Raw genomic sequence first — 24,370 nt, 5'->3', positions numbered from 1 at the left:
CTAAAAGCTAAGTTCACAGCAATTCTATCTATATATTCTTTCTGTTACGCCTACTGTACGTCTGTGCGAGGGTCAAATAACTATAGTATGTTTCTTTAAATAACACTTGCATGGACTGTCAAAATCGCTGGAATTTTATTTTGGTTTAAGTAACTGAAACTATAATTTTTATTTTTATTAAAAAAAAATACAGAGTTACAATAACGCCTGTTATAAAACGGTTATAGGACTCATGGCATTGAAAACAAATGAATATCGTTGAAACAATGAATATATTTTGTGATATATATTGCTATAATTCTATTTTTGATAATGCCTATGATGGATATTGCTGAACTAATCGGGAATGGTAGCTGAATTTAAATAATACCTATTATTACCTATGTCATAATAAAGCTTCTCGTTAGATACTGTAGCGTTCGGGATGTCAATTGCTTATTCAAACTCGTTGATTAAATGTATTATAACTTTTAACTGAAATTATTAAGCGTAAGCTAAAATATAGATATGTTCTGTAAACCCACCTATGTTTTTGTAAGAATCAATGCTTTACTTATTTTTAAAGTATTGTTTTACAACATAATTATATAAAAATATTTACACAAAATGCCAGTTTCCTGGATATAGCTATACCTTTAAAGTAACAAAAGTTCAAAATTTAATTCAGTTGGCGATATACCTACTCGTATTTTGTCCACTCATATATTTTTTATTTCATATATATTTCTTATAATATTAAGTTCTTCATCATTAGTCATTGTATAAAGTTAAAATAAGTATATTTAGTTTTCGCTTCACCATTAAATTACAAATCATTATAGCGCTACAATGAACGCAACGGCTTGAAACATAAAAATATATTTAGCAACGTTATGATAAAATTGATTTATATTACCACTCTGCAAGGTCCCATTGTGATAGACATAGCTAGTGCCAATCGTTTATGTAAGACGAGTGAAGAGCAATTTTAGATCATCGTAGATATTATTTAAGCTCAGAGGGTCTAGCTAAGATGCTAATCGTTTTAGTCATAGTGAACGGAATAGGGGCCTTCCAAGAGAATGTCGCTTACGACATGCTTTTGCCTTGTATGGCAGCTATTTCAATAAAATCCGTAAAGCTCGAGAAAAGACTGCCAATTTGTTAACTAAGTCATGAAAGGTTGTCAGACACAACTTCGCGTCTTCAGAAGTATTAGAAGAATTGCATGTCGTTAGCGACATTATCGTGGAATGCCCCAATAGTACCTAGTTCCTGACGCTATCCAGAATGGCAGACATTATTCGCTATGACGGAAATGATTAACAACTTGGCTAGGCATTCATTGTCCTTTATGGGATTGGAATAAATAAGTATTCATTTTTAACGTCTTTCGATATTTAAGGTTATAAATTATAAGATTCGTGTTATAAGAGTTACTGATTCATGTCATAGTTTAGTCGTTATTAATTATACATGGACTATTTCAATCGCAGAAAGGACTAAAATTTGTAATTTTGTCGAACGAATAATATTATAAATTTAGAGTGCTGTAAATAAAATTCTTAAAATTTAATATGTATAAACGATATTATAATTTCCTGTTTTAGGTGCATTTTATAAAATGTATTTATGTGGATACTATTTAGAACAAGGGAAAGTTATTGTCTTCACTACTTACGAGTCTATAATAGTGTGAAATAAATAAATTATTGAATTATTAGAGTATCAATAAATTATTGCGAAAGTTTTTTTGTTTCATTTTGTACATGAAGCCTTGCTATAAATCAGCCTTAGTAGAAAAATGGACAACGACATAATATCTGGGTTATTTTTTTTTTTTTCAATGTTCTCCACCCCACTTTTTTTGTAACATGGGTATTTCAGAATCGCGAGGTCTTTCGATCCTGATAGGAGAAAAAAATGTTCCAAGATTTCCATACATTTTTCAAACCTTCCATGCCGTTACCGCCATACAAAATGTATGAAAAAATGGTAACGGAATGCGAAAAAACCTTGGGACACTTTTTTTCTCCCATTAGGATTGAAAGAGGTCGCGATTCTGAGTGGAAACCGCATAAACATTTCCAAATCCAAAAAAAGTGAGATGGACAACTTTGAAAAAATGGCCCATCTAATGTTTGTTTCACTTACTTTCATTAGGTACATCTCATTTGCACTTACCTATGGGCATTTTCAGAATTTGGCACACCCCAATTAGAGAAACTTGTTAACAAAAATTAACTCGCTGTCAGTTTTGTGACGACAGTTAAGCATAAAATCTATCTAAAAATTTACTTTTTTCACATTCTGAATGTAGATTATTGCTTAAAGTTTAGTGTTTTTTAGACCATGTTTAAAAATATCATAAAAAAATAAGTACCTACCTATTATTTATTTCAAAATATGGCTCTTACGAATAGAGATAAATGATTGAAGAACCGATGGCCGTTGGTCTTATAATTCTATCTGTAGTGCACACTTAGGAGTTTCAACTCAAAACTTGTCAAAAACCGACGAAAACCGTGTGGAGCCCCTTAACGCCCCTTAACACGCCCATAGCAATGTACCTAGAGCTCATTGTTATCTCATTGAGACTGCAGATATTGTTTTTATTGTCAAATGCAAGGCTGAAATTATGCACCCCGCTGCGAACCGAATTGGATCACCCAGCCATCACGACACGACCTTATCTACGGACTAATCAACAAAATGATACACAGACACTACCATGATATTTCAATGTTTTAGAATACGTAACTCGAAAGCAAAAATGTCACGAAAAATGCATCTTATTTTTTTCTACTCGTCGACTTTAATCTGTCAATTAGGACACCACAAACTAAACTACTTTTCAGTGTTGGATTCTCGTACTGTACTATTAGGCCACTCAGCAAGCTTCGTGGCCTAAACATGGTACTCGACTGAAAAGCTTAGTATTATATCACTATTGTATACAATACTTTTTCTACGAGTCATCATCTTCATCATCAATGGACGGAAATATTATCATTCATGCAAATTAAAATTAATGTTAATAGAGTCGTTCACCGTTGTATCAACATCGAATTACCTAGCAACCAATTGTTTGTAATAACCGTCTCTGATTGGCCGATAACGCGACAGATAAAAAAAATGTATTTCAGATGCAGGAAAATTTGCTAGGGTGGCTAGCCGAATGGCACAATCGCTCACGAAACGCTCACGAAACGAAGCGCTAGTAGATATCTATCTCTATCGCGCTTGCGTATTGGCGCGACAGAGCCAGCGGCGTATCGCTTTCGTTTGGCGTCGGAGAAATGCCATTCGGCTACGAGGCCAGGTATCACAAATTAGTATAGAAATTGTATGACGTTCTATTTTTGAAATTATTACAGTTAACTAAAGTCAACTATAATGAGCTTATTATAATTGAGTCGGAACTGCCATAGAGTATCCAACACTGAAAAGTTAGCACTTATAGTTTAGTCTGTGGTGTCCTAATTGACAGATTACAGTCAAGTAGAAAAAGATGGTGTTTTTTTACGCACTAGTGTGAGAAGTGGTTCATTATATGCCAGGTCGAAACTTCGGAGGCTCATCTGTACTAAAAAACGTCGTACGATACACGTGCGAAAAGGAAATTCGTAACTCGTGTTTTAATTTATTCGCCACTCGTTTCGAACTTCTTTTTTTCGCACTTGTATCGTAATGTCCTATTTAGTCTAAGTGGGGTGGACAACTTTGAAAAAAATGACCCAAGTAACCTTTTGAGGGCGCTGTTCAATTCTCCCCCTTTCTCCATACAATGTAATTTTGCATGAAGTTTAATACGATACGCTATCGACTGATGTAGGTATACGTTTTCGATAAACGTGAAAGACCCATGGTAGAGGTACCTACAGAATGCAATAAGCAGAGTCTAAATAAACAACCATGTCGCTCATCCCTTTATTTCTTTCTTATTAGAAGCATTCCAGTTACTGCTTAGAGTAAAAACAACTTAAATAACACACACACTTTATATTACACTAGCTTTTGCTCGCGGCTTCGCTCGCCTTCGAAAGAGACAAAAAGTAACCTATGTCACTCTCCATCCCTTCAACTATCTCCACTTAAAAGATCACGTCAATTCGTAGCTCCGTTTTGCTTTGAAAGATAGACAAACAAACAGACACACACTTTCCCATTTATAATATTAGTATGGATTTCTAGGAAAATGTATTATTCTCACCGGTTAGTTAACACTTGTAACAACTGCGAGATTTACGTTTCTACGTTACGGCGGTCAAAAGATGGTGACTAAATAAGTGTTAACATCAAAATCCATATCTTGTTTAAAACGTTGTTTGAGAAATCTTAGTTGTTGCCATTAGTTAAAACAACAGGTGCCGTAGCCAAATGGCATTTCTGCGACGCGAAACGAAAACGAAACGCCGCGAAAGGTAGTCTGGCTCTGTCGCGCCAATACGTGAGAGCGATAGAGATAGATATCTACGAGCGTTTCGTTTCGTGAGCGTTTGTGCCATTCGGCTACGTACCCAGTATAGTAACGGGTAGGAATAACGAAAGCTAAATTTGGCGTATATCTACATAATGTTTGTGTTACAAGAACCTAAATTAATTCTTATGCTACTGTTTTTGAATTGCTAACGTAAAGCACAAAATCCACCGTAGATTTACCGCCTTCGTAATACAAACTACACTCAATCGACAAAGCCAGTCCCTTTGTAAAATTAGACAATTGCACTCCTATTAGACCTGTATCGGAGCCGTTGCTCGGAGAATATGTCCCTGGGTCGAATCCTGGAGGGTCCGGGTAGTACTTCACTGTGCCCATATGTTCCGTATCATGAGGACTAATGCCGCTACATTGCAACCAAAGCTTGGAAGCCATGCTTGCCCATGGCTTTATCGTAGGCGGAATGTCGCTGGAATTAAGACTTCCTGGTCTCAGAGGTAACGCGCTGGAGCCATAATGTTTGTTTATTTTTACAAGAACACAAGGCGTGTCTCCGTACCCAAAAGGTGCTACTCCGCAAGGTCCGAGCTGCTTGATTACCTCCGATTGTCTTTTACTGACGGTATTTCCCAGAGTTTCGATGTATTTCACATAATCATTATCCTTGTACGAAATAAGCGACATTTTATAATTCACAGCAGTCGGTATGGCAGTTAAGCCTATATTACTAGGCCCGTCATATAAGATGAAGGGTGCAGGCTCCGTATTATAAACTTGGAGACTTTTAATGATACACAGGGACGCATAAAGAAAAATCAATGTGTACACGCACAAAAATATGATGTAGAAAATAGAGTAAGCCAATATAGCCAGCCAGCTAGCGCAAGTTCTGTCGCAAACGGTTTTCTTTTCTTTATCGTAGCAGAAATGGTACCATCTCCGTTTATGACGATGTCCGTGATGGTGCACGGGAGGAGGAATGAAGTCTTGAGGTTTGGGAGCATTGGGAGCGCCGGGGACACCATTCGCGGCGATACGAACAGCGTTCAGCGGCTGTGAAGGATCCCTTCTTATTTCGTTTAATTCCATTTTACCAACACCTGAACAGGTCTTAACGATATTGCTTGAAACTATTCCAGTAAGGATAAGTAATAAATCAAATCATTAACAGTGAATGACGCGTGGACGAATGACGTACATGACTGACGTTACCAATATTTTTTCCAATCTAACTGGCCGTGGTAGATCTAACTACCTAATAAGATCACAATAAATACTTTAAGCTGGTTGTACACCATGTCAGCTTCATACTCGTAAAATTCAAACAGAAACGTAAATAGATAAATAATTTAAAAAATGAAAAACATTGAAATTAAAGAACAACGATAATTTGTAGCAGGCACTGCATTCAACTAATTAGTTACGCCCTTATTCATAAACGTCCACTAAAGTTATCAAGCAGATAAAGTTCGTTTGTCCTTTTCCGACGTATTGGTGTGATACAAACGAACTTTATCGGCCTGATAACTTTAGTGAACGTTTATTTTTTTTTTAATTTATTTAAAGAAAAAAACACAGTTACATAGTACCTTAAATTAAATTTTCGCCAAACTGTGAGACAGTTTGTTGGCGTAGCGCTCAATTAAACTTTAAATGACCATTCGTGAATGCTATCGCATTTCAATAAGGTTCACGAATGATCAGCAGGCTTTACAAGGTTTTTTTTCAGTAACAGCCGCTTAAATTTGGTTTTCAAGCTGCCTATACCGAGTTTTGGTGATTCGAGTAAAAGTGGGTAATCATTATAAATTTTAGGAATCAAATATCTTTTTGTTCTTCGTCCATAGTAATTCTTTGCCGTTGGTTGAAACAGTTTGATTATTTTACTAGACCTAGTGACACGTTTACTTATCCTGATTTTTTTATGACAATCTGAGTAATAACTATGTAAAACATTCAAATATACAACTTTACAGTGCACAGGGAGAATTTTACAAATAGAAAATAGTTTATCATAGTTATTTTTGTGCCTTCTCCTAATTTCGTTGCTAACTAGATATTTAATTAATCTTATCTGAAGATTTTTTATTTGGTCTAGGTAAGTTTTGAATGTAAGCCCGTAACAGCTAAGCCCGTAACTTATTAATGCGTCAGCGAGTGCATGGTAAACAATGCGCAGTGTGGCCTTACTTACTACTCGATTTAGGTGGTAAAACTGTCCTAAAACAGACCGAAGCCTATTACATACTAGATTTACATGATTTTTCCAATTAAAGTGTTTATCTATCAATAATCCCAAATACTTAAATTCCTCTATTATTTCAATTTTTATGCAATTACAATTATTTTTATTCGTATGTAAACATTCATAAGAGCAGCGCCGGCCCGTGCACTTGATCAGGGTAGAGCGAGTTTGAGTTTCGGCGCCCTTGGGAAGAAGTTTCACTACGTAGGAAAATATATCGCGAGCGTAGCGAGCGCGAAATTTTTTTCATAGTAATGCCGTAATTTGAAGATTAAGGCAAATAACGCGAAAGGGACAAATGGTTGAACTTTCGTAGTCGCACCCTAGTAGAGTTACGTGTGGCTGAACGTGGATATCAAGCACATAAAATAACAAACAAAATGGAGCACTATAGTGGCCAAGTCAGGAAAGCAGATTCGGAATTTGTTCTTAACTAAAAGAGAAGATAAGACGTATAAATAGTAAGTGCGAGCGAAGCGAGCGCGATTTTTTTTCCTATTTACTCGATTAATTAAGACAACCCGCCAGCGGGGAATCCGCGAACTTTTAAGCTTTTAACGACTGCAGAGCTGCGGTCTTTGACATATTTTGGGGTATTTTGACTCCACAGGGCGTCTATGTTCCCGACTTTTATTTAGGCCTTATATTTCGCTATCACTATTATTTTTATAATAGGTACTAAGAGTTAATTAAGAGATTAACTGCGGACTCGATCGTCACCGTCGGGATGCCCATTTCGGTATTTTGCCACTAACTGATCTGAGTGCTTTCAAATTCGCTCACCATCTGCTGTGACTCACAAAATTGCGCCTCTCTGAGACGTTTTGCGCCTTTGGCTTTATGAGGAACTCCACTTTGGACTTTTGGGTAGACTCATATTTTTGCATTTGGATAGCGACGTAACTTTGCCTTTGCTAATATTTAATAGTATCCCGTTATTATTTGCTTAAAGGTGGTTTTCCACCGGCAGAGCGTGAATGGACAGAGCGGAGATGGAATTGAAATCGCCCTGAACCTTTTCCACTAAAAATTGCCATTAATAGCCATCGCGGGCCTGCGCGAGCCTGCGCGTGTCTGCCGTAGATTGTAGGTTTCATACAATACTCTATGTCGAAAGCAATACGGTACATATTTACAGTAACAAATATCTCAATTCAAGTCTCGCACATCCTCTTCAATCCGCGCCTCGCGATGTCTCGTCGCGCCCTGCCGGTAGAATACCACCTTCGAGTTAATTTATACTCTAAGTAGGAAGCAATACGGTTAATTTTTACACTAACAAATATTTCAATTCACGTCCCGCACATCTACGTCAATCTACTCCTCTCCACGCTAAGCCACTTTTCGTCTCGCCCTGCCGGTGGATAACTACCATCAGAGTTAATTTATACTTTAAATCGGAAGCAATACAGTTCATTTTTACACGAATAAATATCCCGCACATCCCAGTCAATCTTTACTATTTCCACCGAAGATGCGCTGGGCGAGAATTGAAAATTTGCCATACAAATTTCAAGTTCCCTCCCCGCTCTACCCATTCACGCCCTGCCGGTGGAAAACCACCTTAATACAATGACTTTGAAACCAAAGAGCTCAAAGTTATCTAGCTACCACCTTCTTATGCTCAATTGCTCATGTTCATGTCAAAACATAATGTCCATGACTATTTTGATCACTAAATAAATTAATTAATCACTATTCCATTAAAGATCTGTAAAAAGAAAGAAATCAGAGAGTAAACGGAGATTACCTACATTAAACAATATTGTGGTTTATCTAAAATACTTTAGATAGGTATTAAAAACGGCTGAAAATTTTAAAAAGTGTCGATTCCACCTTTTCGCCCTCTAAGTAGCTATTAATATGATAGTGCACGAGGCCACGCATTTAGCAAGGAACAGCAGCACAATCAGAGGAACCTGATCTTCAACAGAAGGACTGATCAATGTAACGAATCTCTGCATTAAGGAAAAGACTGAAGAAGTAGAGTGCGTATATGAGATCAAATGGATGCCTTGCCAGGTAGGTCATATGAGTCATATGATGCAACTCATATTATAGTTAGCTTTTGTCCGCGGCTTCAAAAGAGACAAAAAGTAGCCTATGTCACTCTTCATCCCTTCAACTGTCTCCTCTTAAAAAATCACGTCAATTCGTCGCTCCGTTTTGCCGTGAAATACGAAAACACAAACAGACACACACACACACACACACACACACACACACACACACACACACACACACACACACACACACACACACACACACACACACACACACACACACACACACACACACACACACACACACACACACACACACACACACACACACACACACACACACACACACACACACACACACACACACACACACACACACACACACACACACACACACACACACACACACACACACACACACACACACACACACACACACACACACACACACACACACACACACACACACACACACACACACACACACACACACACACACACACACACACACACACACACACACACACACACACACACACACACACACACACACACACACACACACACACACACACACACACACACACACACACACACACACACACACACACACACACACACACACACACACACACACACACACACACACACACACACACACACACACACACACACACACACACACACACACACACACACACACACACACACACACACACACACACACACACACACACACACACACACACACACACACACACACACACACACACACACACACACACACACACACACACACACACACACACACACACACACACACACACACACACACACACACACACACACACACACACACACACACACACACACACACACACACACACACACACACACACACACACACACACACACACACACACACACACACACACACACACACACACACACACACACACACACACACACACACACACACACACACACACACACACACACACACACACACACACACACACACACACACACACACACACACACACACACACACACACACACACACACACACACACACACACACACACACACACACACACACACACACACACACACACACACACACACACACACACACACACACACACACACACACACACACACACACACACACACACACACACACACACACACACACACACACACACACACACACACACACACACACACACACACACACACACACACACACACACACACACACACACACACACACACACACACACACACACACACACACACACACACACACACACACACACACACACACACACACACACACACACACACACACACACACACACACACACACACACACACACACACACACACTTTCCCAGTCCAGCAGTGTTTAACTGATGTTTACACTTGTTGAACATCAAAAATGAAAAATCGAGGTAAGTACAGTCGAGTTTATAAATACCTGTGTACATTTTTTCACCTTATTACAACGAGTTAAGGTGAATAAATCTACAAAAGTTATTATAGTTATTTGTTATACAAGGGAGCAAAGTTGTATTTTAACCGAGTGTGGAATTGCAACACGAACTAGCGAATGGATTCTAGGGTTGAACTACGAGCCAGCGAATGGAATCTATGGTTGAACCACGAGCGAAGCGAGTGGTCGAAAATAGACTCATGAGCGAAGCGAATATTTATGAACTCGACTGTATACCTACAATAAAAATTATAATAAATGGCATTATTGAATATATTTGCTTACTTATAAAATCAAAGTATATAATTTATCGTGTGTCATACATGTTCTTTATTACAAAATGTAACAATCACACATGATTTTTATTACAAAATGTTCTTGCAAATCAAATTACAAAGCTTTTTCTCTCTGAGCTCTAAAAATAAAAGTTAAGCCCTCGCTGAAACAAATCCCTATGCTTCGTTTATCTACATTGGTCTCTGTGGACGAACCCATTCGGGTGTCGCAATCTGCTGGGAGATCTGTAGATATTACTCCTTTGACGCCATGTTGACGGGACTATCTGATTATACAGAAACGGGGATAGTAATTGTTATTTCTATGACGCAATCATTTAAATTTCCCCATGTTTCTCTTAATCGCCATTGCTCTCAATTGTTATGATTGTGAACGTTTGACATGATGAAAAACGTGGAGTATTTTGTTGGAAAATTGGTAATACATACTCTTTTCACAAAACGCTAAATGTGACCTGTTTTGACACTTTCGACTTGTGATCTCATTATTAGGGTTCCGTACCTCAAAAAGGAAAAACGGGAAGGAACGGAACTCAAAAGGAAAAACACCCTTATAGGATCACTCGTGTGTCTGTCTGTCCGTGATCACAGCCAATTTTCTCCGAAACTACCAAACCGATTAACTTGAAATTTGGCACACATATGTAAATCTGTGACCCAAAGACGGACATGTAATTTAAATTAAGAAAATTCAATTATAGGGGCCACTTTTGGGGGGTAAAAGTGAAAATTAAAAATCAACTATATTGTGTTACATATCAAATGAAAGAACTTTTTATAAGTATTTCAAACATATTTTTTTTATTATTTTTTTTCAATTATGTTCTTAGCTTGTTAAGATTGACGTTGTTAGTGGCTACCGTCAAGGTAAATTTAATCACCATCTGAAAGCAATAGAGCAACGGGCAACACCTGTGTTGAACAAATATCAACACAACTGCACTTTGATCTATAAAGGAGGAAGGACAAGGACCCCCCATGGATATCTGACTTACTTTGACATCGTAAAGGCTGATTTGGACGGTATTTGATCTCGCATGTGAGTTCCCTTGCATTGCGTCATTTGGCCGGCAGGTTGAATTGAAAACAATCGCATCGAAGACTGAAACGACACTTGCCATCAAATGAAATTGTGATCATATGCTTTAACATTTTCCGACATTAAAAAAGAACTAGGTAAGGTACAGCGGGGCAGATCTCGACTGAGAGGCAATTGTAATTGGGGGGGGGGGGGGGGGGGCACTGAACACGCCTAACATATATAACCGGTGGACACTCTATTTAATTAATAATTAATTAATTAGATAATTGTTGAAGGATCATTATTTGTCTACTTCATAAACTTTCTGTTTTCCAAGAAATTTCATGTCGTTGAAATGGTCTCCATAGTTAAATCTCATATATTGTTGTATTTATTAGTATATGTAGTCTATCATAGTTTTTATATTTGTAGTATATGTATTTTATTATATTGTACATTTAGGTACTAGCCTTCTGTTCTTCTTTGCACCACCCGTAAATTTTATTCCGATCGCCACTCGACTATCTGAAGGTTGTCTGTAAGAGACCGCTGTTTTAGCGATAAGACCGCCTGTTGTTACCTACCACGTTGTATCTGTTCTGAATTATGTTTCTTTTTCTTCTGTAGTGTGCAATAAAGTATTTTATTATTATTATTATTATTTAACAATGGAAACATTGTAAAACATGGAAAAAATGGCCCATATAACCATAATCGGTCGCCGTTCCTAGTTCCTACGCAAATCCTCCTATTTTGTGTACACACAGGTCTTCGGGTCTCAATGCTTAGTCGCAGTACGGTCGACGTTTAGTCGCGGCGACCCAAATGGGGACGATTGGTAACAGGCACAAATGGTCACAGAAGTGACAGAAGTGTGCACTACGCGTGCACACATTGTTACCGTTTGGCGACTACTTTCCCAAAATCATTCGTTCATTTCATTCTTTTCAAATGGCGACTGTCAGAGACGTCAAAGTAAAAAAGAAATAAAATCATTTGACATTAAAATGTAATGGCGTAAGAATTTGTTAAAGATAAATATTGTTTGCATTTGTAATATAATGTGGGCTAATTACCATGGCCAATTAAATTGCTCGAGTGATTTCATAAAATAAGTCTAAATTTATCAACGCGCCATCAATTTACCTCAGTTTAACCAGTAATAATATTATTGACTACTCGGTGTTTGCGTGTTATGTATATTAATTGGTGAAGTTTTAGTGCTCCGGTGCATATACTATACTGAAATAATAAAAATAATGCCTAGAAAACCAATAAAATTGTTAAAATATGGATTAAGACGGTAATATTCCATGTAAAAAACAGTCGCCAAACGGTCACCAAACGGTCGAGAAACGGTCGCAAATGGTCGCAGCGTACACGCGTGACCGAAAGCAGTGAATATTTATTATATTTTCAAAATGGCTTCTTGTATTAATTTTTTCCAGGTATCCTCAAACTTTATAAACAATTAAATATGCCGTCGTACTCAGTTGCCCTCACTAAAGAAGATTAAAAAAAAATTGTAACGTGCGTACCGAGCTGCTGGGTTGTAAAGGATCGGGGATCATATTATTATGGTCTTCTATAGAGCAACTAGTATTTTGCGGCATTTCACAATTGACACTTGTTGAAGTAGTCGTCATTAATATTACTATCAACATTAATTTCAGCGATCTGTACTTCTTTTGTCAAGATTTTTGTATAGATAAGTGTCTACAAATTTGTAATGTTAAAGAGACATAAATAAAACGTAGTAGAGTAAATAATGTGTTTTTTTTGTAACCCAAACAAAATACTTGTAGATACGAGTGCGGAAAAGAGGAAAATCGATACGAGTAGCGATAAATAATTACACGAACGAAGGGAGTGTTTTAAATCGACACGAGTTGTGAATGTCCTTTTCGCACGTGTATCGTACGACGATTTTCAGTACCTAAATCTAAGCTAAGAGTTTCGACCAGACAAGAAATGAATCATTGCTTGATTTGCTCGCACTACTGCGTTAAAAAAAGCAGCATCTGTACTGAAAAAAACTATCATTTCGCAACAGAAATTCTATTAATATCACAGTAAATACTCTATTTCATTTGATTCCTACTTTTATTGTGTAAAGCAACACTACACTTCATTTTTATCAATAAGAATTAAAAATTATATATTTAATACATTAAGTAACTATAAAGTGCTTATCTATTTGTATTATCATTCTGCACTTTTCTTAACTTTCCCACATTTCTATAAAATGTCGAAGAGTGCTTAAATGGTCCTCGTCGTTTATTATTATTTAATTCGCTCATATTTAAATGATTCAAAGCAACCAGTCCACAACTTCACAAGACAGTTTGAGAAACCTTCGTATTTCAGATTGTCATTTGCGGATACAGTGGTTTAGGAGCAGTTCGGTAATCAGACCTACACATGTGTGTACAAATTCTGTCAATGTCACTGTCAGAAACCGTTCTGACAGTGACAATGACAGCCACAAATTCGTCCACATGTTGTTACCGTTATGTGTGCAAACGTCGACTAATAAAGTGTCGTTAAAAGTCATTCTGACAGTGACATTGACAGCCACAAATTCGTACACGTAACGAGTGCACACGACGACTACATTTTGTTATTGTATCAATACGGTCGCATTGTTTGCACGACGTTACCACGCGTTATGTCACATTTGACAGTTAGTTACTGATTTGAAGATTTTGCGACTGAAATGGTTGTATGGGGGACCAGTTATAGGTATTTGCCCCCCAGTCGAGATTTGCCCTGTTGTACCTTACATTTAGGTACTTAGCTTTACTTAGCTTTACTTAGCTTTGTAAAATATTTGGAAGTGTGAAACTGTGAAATATAGTCTCTGCTCGCAGAAAAGGTTAGTTAGGTCATATGATGACGCCATGCATCGTCAGTATAAATCGTATTCTAACGTTTGAAATAGAAAACAACCGATAGCCAGAAATAGAATGGCAATAAATCGCTGCAGCTTTGCAGCTAAAGTCCGCGTGCGAATTTAAATTAACAAAAATTTAATGATTAAGCTGGGTCCACACTGACCGAGCAGCTGCGCGAGGCATTGCCTTGTACAGTCACGGACTTTAATTGTTGATCCACTTCTAGCTCATTTTATACTGGACACTTCTTAGCTTAATTATGCCTAACTATGAGATGTCCAGTATGAAATGAGCTAGAAGTGGATCAACAATTAAAGTCCGTGACCGTACGTGCTAGTGACGAGCCAATTTGCTCGGCAAGATAGCGGCACTCAGTCAGCTGTTCAAAATACTGCGTCGAAATCTTGCACTCATATCTTGGCAAAATTTCGATCACCCCAAGCTAGAAAATACAAAGAGATTGTAAAAAATATATATTTCATGAAAAATATGAAGATATAAGTCAATTTATATTTATTCGGTAAACTAGATTTCAGAAAGTTTATACTTATTCATGCGGAATTTGTCATACATACGCTAATAAATCATGAATCTACAGACAATTCCTTCATGTTAGAACATAATACCTAACTATAACTATGTACTTACATATTATGTAGATATATGGAAAATCTTGCTAGGAACGTAGGTACCTACTCCAGTTTTATAAATTCAATATTATGAAAAACTAGTTTTTGCCCGCGGCTTCGCTCGCGTTAGAAAGAGACAAAAAGTAGCCTATATCACTCTCCATCCCTTCAACTATCCCACTTAAAAAATCACGACTGTTTTGTCTGTCGCTCCGTTTTTCCGTGAAGGACGGACAAACAAACAGACACACACACTTTCCCATTTATAATATTAGTATGGATAATGTGACATAAGTGCTATTTAGGTGTAATATAAGTACTTTAATATGGGTTATTTTATCAAAAGGCGACACGTAATTAAAATGCACTAATTATTACCGGCTGGATACCGGCCGGTCCTGATTATACCAACTAAGTTTCTTCCCAGCTTAGTGTAACCGTAAGTCTTGCTCAAAAGCTCCAGGCTTCAATCGTTTCAGTTAACCTCTGGTGGCAAAACGGATCGGACGCTCGTTTCGCCAGCCTTCCTGCTCAAACTTTACGATCGGTGAAGAAATATTTGATTCTATATCCTATGTTTCACACAATAAAGTTATCATCATTAAATTAATTAAAACGAGTAAGTGGCTACAAGTGAATTTTGTGACGATTCTCTTTAAATAGAAATGTATGTGCAGTAGTGAAGCGTTTGTATCACACAACGTTGATAACTCTATATTAGAATTTGGTTGATCTAACTTTTTGCGTTTGTAAGTTTTGTGATGATGTAGTTATAACTAGTTTGGATATATGGTAAGACTTACATTGATACTATTATTTAAATAATTTTTAAATTACTTTTAAATAGATTCAGAGGATGATGAATACTATTTTCAGAAAAGTCCGTAATTTTGTGCATAAACACTGAATATTGAAAATTGACACGCTATAAATTAATAAACGTATACGATTAATGTATTAATTAAGCGTACCAATTCTAAATTATATAATTTATTAATTGTACGCAATTGATAGAAGTATCTAAAAGCGGTAGTTTGCAACACAGGCTATTTATCTTGAATCTTATATGGAAAGAAGATATCCTTGTACGTAAATACATATGTCAAGTATGTGAATATTTATTTTATCCTGTCTCACATTTAAAATGTCTTGTGTTTGTTTAGGATGTCTTGGGTTAGATGACTACACGTACGTAGTAGGTTTTCTACGTCTTCTTACACAAACATAAGGACAATATAAATGTACAGTGCGAAAATATTTGCCTTCATATTGTTACGGATACGGAAACGTACGAACGTGTCATGCTATTTCAGTCAGTCTCAGTACAAGATGTACTGAAATTGACTGAACCAGCATGACAAATACGAACGTTTCCGGAAAAATACGAAGGAAACCCTTTGCGCACTACGTCTGTATATTTATTAAGCGTATATCACTATTTTTTGCAAGCCTCAAGTGGATATGGAAAAAGGTAAGTTGTAAGAACACACTTTTATAGAAGCTTTTATTTAACTTGCCTTATAAGTATGTTAGTGTGCGTCAAAACGTGGAAGCTAAATTTGACCCACAAACTAAATTTTTCCGATTGAGCTGAAATTTTGCACACATATAGCATATATAGCGTAGTGTGGCGTAGTTATAATTTCAAAGCTCCGGAGGCGAACTACAAATTCTACAAACGTTGCCGAATGAAAATACATAGGTATTACAAATCTAATCCAAATGCAAATGTCAAAAGGTTTTTTCTCTCGTGGTTAAAATTATTCGGTTTCCTCATGAGCACCGTAATATGAAATAAAACGAAGAGAATCTCTGATATTATTTTTGATAAAAACCAGTACTAGTCGTTATATCGCGTAATACACGCAATGCAAAATAACTAGGTACAGTCAACCAATTGGAACCTACAACCATGTCAAAGTGACAAGCAGTAAGAGATTTCTTACAATCTCATTTATAAAGTCACTATGACATAGTTCTACAGTGACCTAGGGTTCCAATTTGCTGACTGTACCTACTTCACCATCATAACTTTTTTTTATAATTATCTTGGCCCCCGCAAGTTGGTGCTATACAACGAATTAATACTACAATTAATTAAAGAAAGAATAATAGGTGCAAATAAATCATGTAGGTTCTCAATGTAACTTAAGTAACTGTAAGTTGCCCGGTTTATCATCCCCAAGTTGCTTGCGGCATTTCCCCACTGCAAAATGAAGAACATTATGCATTGAACACAAAAGCGAGAACACACGAGTACAATGTGTCCAATATCGAAGTAACCTCAATCTGCCACTCTGTGAAAAGGCAATACTAGAAGGCGACGGACTGAAACGCAATATATTAATATAGTTCTATGTATATTTGTTTTTTTATCACGCAGAAACGTCTGCGAGCGATATTACATATTTTTAAATTAAAAGAAAAATGGAAAAATTCACACCTCCGGCAGGACTCGAACTTGCGACCGCTGGCCCCGGCAAGGCCTTTAATTTAAAAATATGTAGTTCTATGTATAACTATGTAGGTACATTCCCCTTTCCTCTGACGCTTTTCTCTGCACTAAGAAAGTGGTTTGTAATAACAATCAATGGTTCTTTTGAATGTCCACAGTTATAATATAAATGAACCGCTAATAAAATAACAGGCTATGATTTTTCTGTAGGTAAGGTTATATATAATTGGCGTAGGTACATAATAGCCTTCAGGCATTCTTTACAAGTCAACCATTTAGTCATACTTGTTATGGAGATGACATCATCATTGACAGACATCATTATAAACATTTTTTTACGAGGATATAAAAATTTCATTCCTTAGAAACCCTTAGAAAGACGATCCAATAAAAAAAAACTGCCTTTTTTTTGTTTTTCGTAACAGACATCGCTACGCTCGGCTTTCCAAGGGATGAATTTTTTATATCCTCGTAAAAAAATGTTTATTATGATGTCTATTACCTATGCATACTTTTAACTGTAAGAAAAATATAATGTTTCTGACTTTCAGGCTAAGGAATTTATAAGCGACCATATAAACAAACTAAGCCAACTTTGACAACTTGCATCTTAAAAACTACTGATTCGATTTCGATTCGGTTTTTAGTTTATAATCATGCATTTATTTGTCTTTAAGTTTAAAAAATCATATATCGAAATTATACACCGTGTCTACCGTTTTTTGCGGTTATTCAGTGTGATACGAAAATTAAGGTTTTTTTTTTTAAAAATCTTACATTTTTTGTCCAATTTTTTTCAATATTTTTTTTTAAGTTACATAAAGCAATACCTTTCAAATGAAATATGTTTTGTCAAAATCGGACGACGTACAAAAAAATGAGATTTTTTTTTTCGGTTTTCGTAACCGACCTCGCTACGCTCGTCGTTCTAAGGGATGAAATTATAATATCCTCGGAATTTTTAATTTTATTTTGATGTGTACTGTTACTATGTATTTTTCTGTGTCAGAAAAACATATTATTTCTGACTTTCTGGCAAAGGAATTTCAAAGTGGCCATATAAATCGATCTTTCCCAACTTTGGCAACTTGTATCTTAAAAAATGCTCATCTGATTTCAATGCGGTCTTCAGTTTTCAACTAAAAATTTATCTGTCTTCGATTAAAAAAAAACTCGTATATCGACATTGTACATTTTGTCTGTCATTCTTTGAAGTTATTCAGTGCGAGACGTAAATTTACTTTTTTTATTTTTTTCTTACTTTTCTTTCAAATTTTTTTTGTTTGTATTTTTTTTAAATTACACAAATCAATACCTTTCATTTGAGATACGTTTTGTCCAAATCGGACGATACAATAAAAAGATAGAATTTTTTTAATTTTCATAAAACACCTCGCTACGCTCGGCTTCCTAAGGGATAAAATTTCGATATCCTCGGAAAAAATCGTTTACTATGATGTCTACTATCACCATGCAAAGCGGCTTGCTTCCATCCAAAAGTGCAGCTTTTTTTCATAACTAGTATGACTACATTGGGCAAAACAGATAGTTTGTTTGAGTGCAAGATTACATTTAGAGTCGGTATGAGATTAGAATGATTACTTGATTAGATACAAGTCGATACTATTATGCAATAAACATACACAATTTCAATTAACATGTACATACCTACATATTAGTAGGGTGGGGTAATTTTGAAAGTCGTCTAATTTCGAAAGTCACATAAAAATCACCATTATTTCCATCATATCAAGATTCCTCGTTCGAAATTACCCCAATGCACCCTAAATCATTTTTCATTTTCACTTTCTAAAACCTTAGTAACTTATAACAAACTACAGAATTCCCATATATTCAGCTACAACCTCGGCCTTGTCGTCACTTTCCATCAGGTGCGACTAAGGTCAATCACTGGCCAGTTTATAATAAAAAAAAAAAAAAAAAAAAAAAAAAAAATCAGTATACTTGCAACTTCTAAAAGGTAAAAATATATGCGGCAGGCAAATAAAGCCCTTGGCGAACATGTAATTGTAATGGAAAACCCACGTCAAAGTCAGACGGTATGAGAATGAATTGGCATACACGTGTTAATGGGAGAATAATATGAAAGGGTTCGCATGCACCTGTGTCTTTTTCTATCATGTTCAGTCAGCATTAAAAATATACAGACGCTTGAAGTACCAACAATATGTATACTTACAGGACATTATTGTCTGTTAATTAATAGTACATTACATCAGAGGCCGGGAAAATGAGGATTTCCGGCCAAGTGGGTATATAGGGCCAAGTGGGGATAGGGATACATACAATGAAATAAAAAAAATGCTCTAAAGGACAATATTTTATAAAAAAAAGTTACTTTGCAGGCCTAGGCCTAAAAAATAATATGAAATCCCTTTACAGTCCTCTCGAGTTGTTGCGCCTAAAAAGCGATACTTCCCAGCCCATTTTAAGGAACGTAAAGACAATATTTCATTGCATGTTTGAGAAATAGTTATTTGTTATACAAGAGTGCAAAGTTGTATTTTAACGCCGATTGTGGAATTGAAAAACGAGCAAGCGAAAGGATCCTGAGCTTGCGAGTTTTTCAACACACGAGAAGTAAAATACATTTGCAATCGTGTGTAACACAAAACTTTTCCCCTCACTATAGCCAGGAAAGTACAACGCAAAAAACGCGTTTATCACTGCTTCCAGTAGTTCCACAGGTGGTAAAACATCTTCATCACTAGATTAACCCACTTTTATCAATTTTAAAGCAGAAAATTTGCCTCTATTCAAGGTCAAATTACTTTATCCAGTAGTGGATAAAATGCGTTTTTACCCGCTGGTATTAAAGGACAAAATACGTGTTTCCGAGCTAGTGAGGGAAAAGTACATTTATTATAATACTACTTTTTCCCGCGGCTTCGCTCGCGTTAGAAAGAGACAAAAAGTAACCTATGCCACTCTCCATCCCTTCAACTACCTCCACTTAAAAAATCACGTGAATTCGTCGCTCCGTTTTGCCGTGAAAGACGGACAAACAAACAGACACACACACTTTCCCATTTATAATATTAGTATGGATTTATTTTGTTACTTAGCCAAGAAATCATTGTTTAATATAATAATTATATTACATACATCTGATAATGGAACTTATAACATAGGCATTTGTGTTGTATGGTGTTGGACATATTATGTGATTATGTCATATTAATGTGTGGAAGCAATCGTTTCAGTAATGAAACTACTTAATATTACATTTATACATGTCATCAAAAAACGAATCATAACCTTCCCATGGTAGTTGTTCTCGTATTTTTTTTTTTTAATTATTAACATCAAAATCTTTGATTTGGTTAAAACACCGATGTATAGGTGCTGCGTGCACGAGTCAAATCTGCCAAGACAATCAAGATCAGATTATAAGCCGCTCTTTAGTAGTTCAAAGCCTTTGATCATCAATACCTTACTGCGATTGATCTTGAAATGTGAGATACCAAAGAGGATCGAGTATTATAGAGAGTCAAAGCAAAATGTGTAATCACAGTGCATAGACTGCCATCTCTCGACACAGGCTTAAAACTTTTGAACCTCAGTTTTGACAATTTGGCCCATATTGATATGTGTTAAAATGACAAATATTAATATTAGCGCCATCTAGCCCAGCATTTTCCCCAAAGGTGTAACGCCATCTAGACCGCCGTACCTTTTTCTCTATGGCTTTGAGGTAGGTTTTTTTCTTTAGACTTTATCCGTCTATACGGAGTTACATATATTATCTTCATTATCTTTAATAGTTTCATATGCTCTGCCTACCCCTTTATGGGATACAGGCGTGATTGTATGTATGTATGTATGTATATATTATGTCTTTTGGTGTATACAAATCTAGGTGTAGGTAATTATTTTATAGTCATAAATATTCATATGATAATAGTTACCATTTAAAACTGAATTTGATAATCAATATAAATCTTACTTTATCGACGACACTATTTGTAAATTTGTCAGTACTTACAGGACATTTAATTTTCTAGTCATTTGCTAGTTAGTAACTTTATGAATATGTATATGTAGTAGGTGAAAATGCTTCGAAAGGAAAACAAAACAGAGCAACACACAATCTCATTAGTTGCCCATTTTCTGCCTAATCGACCACAGCGGAAAAAGGTAAAATATCTATTCTCTCCTAGGTAACCCACCGTAAATAAAATTCACTGGATCCATTATGTATATGTCTCGCTCTCTTCCCGAAGTACCGTTGACCTGGCAAAGCAATTTTCTGCAATTTTCATTTCACTTTGAGCTCTTTTAATCTTGCCTTTTTCATTTAAAGTCCTTTATTTTAGGCAATTGGTATTTTAATTGTTGAAGCTCTTACTCTTCCTTGCTGAAAAGAATTTATGGATAACAAACTACATACCTATTCATTTTAATTAAAAAAAATGAAGTTCGTTTTGTACGACGTCCGGTTAGTGAGCAGTTCCCGACAACTTTGTACATAGCCACGTCAGCAAATTTTAATTGATCCTATTTTGTTACTAACATTTAATAATATAAGTCAACTTTCGTACGATATATACAGGATAATTGTTGTAATTAAGAAAATATAGATACTAGAGAACCTTAATGACGAAATAAAACTTACTAAAATCTCAATTCGTCAAAAAAATCTTGGTACTTAACAAAATAGGAATAATAAAAACAAATTTAACTTTTTACATAATTATATAAGAAACTAAGACTAAACTTAAAAGCTAGCTAATGTCTAAAATAGGCCCTTGAGGCATTGTACCAAGGATACTGGCGAAACGTAATAAATACAAAAGTCTTGGCAAAGAAAACTTGAAACAAAAAAAATTACTTTTTCCTTAATTTTGTACAAACTTTTAGAGAACTGCTGTAGTACGATTTAATATTAGCGGTCCCTTGAGCGTCGTTATAATCAGACTTAGACTGTGATGGTGAAGTAGGTACAGTCAACCAATTGGAACCCTAGGCCACTGCAGAACTATGTCACAGTGACGTTATAAATCAGATTGTAAATAATCTCTTGCTGCTTGTCATTTTGAAATGGTTGTAGGGTTCAAAAATTGGTTGACTGTACATATTAAAAATACAAACATACTATAAAATGAGGTGGTCTATGAACTTTAGCAGTAGGTATATATCCCATGGTCAGTCTTTAGTTTAGAAAGCAGCCGTCTCTGTGCTTAATAAATATGCTGAAAAATATTGCGCCAAAGGAAATTTCATTATGTTCCTATGTTCAAGTAGCAAAACCTTGCCGAAGCTTCAAACATCGTCACCTCCATTCGTCTAGAGTACGGCCCGGCCCGGCATGTCGGAAATTTCATCATACATATCAGTAATACGTTTCCTTTTTGAGATGAAACCACCTACGGAATTGATTTATTTTCATCATCTAACAAAGTGAGGTACAAATATGTACATAACAATTTGTGGTTTGATATTATATCATGTCGAGGGTTTACTGGTGAAACCCGATAAATCGAGATAATTTGTCCTTGAAATAACAGACTCAACTTGTCGGGTCGTTATTCTCTGACAAGTCTGTTCAAATAAAACATTTCGTTAGTCACATCACACACACACGTCGTTCAATGTAAAGATAGATTGTTTAGGTAAATAAATAGTAAAACCATTGAATAAAGGGATATCATCATTAAGATATAATCATCAAATAAAGTAGAATTAATTTAAAGTAATAACATCTTTACATCCCCTATTAACCGCCTTTCCTGTTATCTACTAAGTATTACCTACGTGCATATTATCCCCGGTATTGGGCCAAACTTTAACGACAAACTTGACACATATAAGAAAGTTTTAATGCGAAATTAACGTCTGTTTATTTGAAGTTAAATCCTTTTTCCTAATATTGTAAATCCCTGAGCGGTTTCACATGTTTTCGGATCCGTACCTCAAGGGCAAAACGGGACCGCATTTATAAATGCTCAACTCATGAACTCTCTGAGGTTTGGAGTTAAAATTAATATATGTTTCTTCACAATTAGTAAACCAACGTGGTTTCTTTTTGCAGTTTGTCTTAGGGCCACTTGCACCACCCACTTAACTCAAGGTTAGATTCAAAGATTCAATGATTGAAAGATTCAAAGATTCAAAGATTCAAAGATTCAAAGATTCAAATAATTTATTTGCATAGAACACAGTTATAAGGCGTGCAAATATTTGGAAAACAGGCAATTAATATTTACAAAATCATGTCAAAATAATAGTTTAAAAAATCGAGAGTCAATACTTATAGACAAAATTTAAACTAAAAATAAATTAAACAATTTCATGGGTGTATAAGATAAAATTTCCAATTTAACAATTTGTGGGCTGTCAAATTCCATATTTAAAATAGTGGGATAACCTCGGGTTAACCCTCCATTTCCGATGGTGCAAGTGACCCTTTATTGATTTGAAAGGCATTTTATATTAGGATTTAATCTCCCGTTTGTAATCCAGTAGGTATTTAGGTAAATTGAGTCCATCGCTTTCACCCGACCACTCCAAAGTCATCACGCCCTGTCGGGTGCTGCCACTATGTGCATGTGGCAGACGCGGGCATCATCCGCTCGGTGCAATAAGTACCTAGGAGTAGGAGTACCTATTGCTCGAACATTTAATTAGTGTCAAGAAGACCTCTTCGCTTTGTACCTATATTGGATTCGCCTCTACGCAGGCATCTCAAAGGTCTTGAGCGACGTTCAGAGACATAATCTGTCACTTAACATTAACTTTAATCAATAATTATCAATTAGTAAGGTGATCAACTTTTTCTTTTTTCTTAAGAACTTATTTTCTTTATGGTATAACCCATACGCAATTTAGGAGAGATTTTAATCTACTCTTAGTCTCGAGATTTAGGGTTAGAGCCGACGTGGCTTATCCTCG

The 24,370-nt window shown here is 36.1% G+C and overlaps 1 protein-coding gene across 1 annotated transcript; it reads right to left on the bottom strand.

Annotated features, from left to right (window-relative positions):
- Positions 1-4,390: 4,390 nt before the first annotated feature.
- Positions 4,391-5,558, bottom strand: LOC125234992 (probable sodium/potassium-transporting ATPase subunit beta-3). The gene has a single exon (XM_048141436.1). The coding sequence runs from the start codon at positions 5,507-5,509 to the stop codon at positions 4,586-4,588; it is 924 nt and encodes a 307-aa protein (XP_047997393.1). The 5' UTR covers positions 5,510-5,558; the 3' UTR covers positions 4,391-4,585.
- Positions 5,559-24,370: the final 18,812 nt, after the last annotated feature.

This window comes from Leguminivora glycinivorella, chromosome 2 (assembly GCF_023078275.1).
Source record: "Leguminivora glycinivorella isolate SPB_JAAS2020 chromosome 2, LegGlyc_1.1, whole genome shotgun sequence".
In the NCBI taxonomy this organism is placed as follows: Eukaryota; Metazoa; Arthropoda; class Insecta; order Lepidoptera; family Tortricidae; genus Leguminivora; species Leguminivora glycinivorella.
This window is presented reverse-complemented; position numbering and strand designations above follow the sequence as displayed.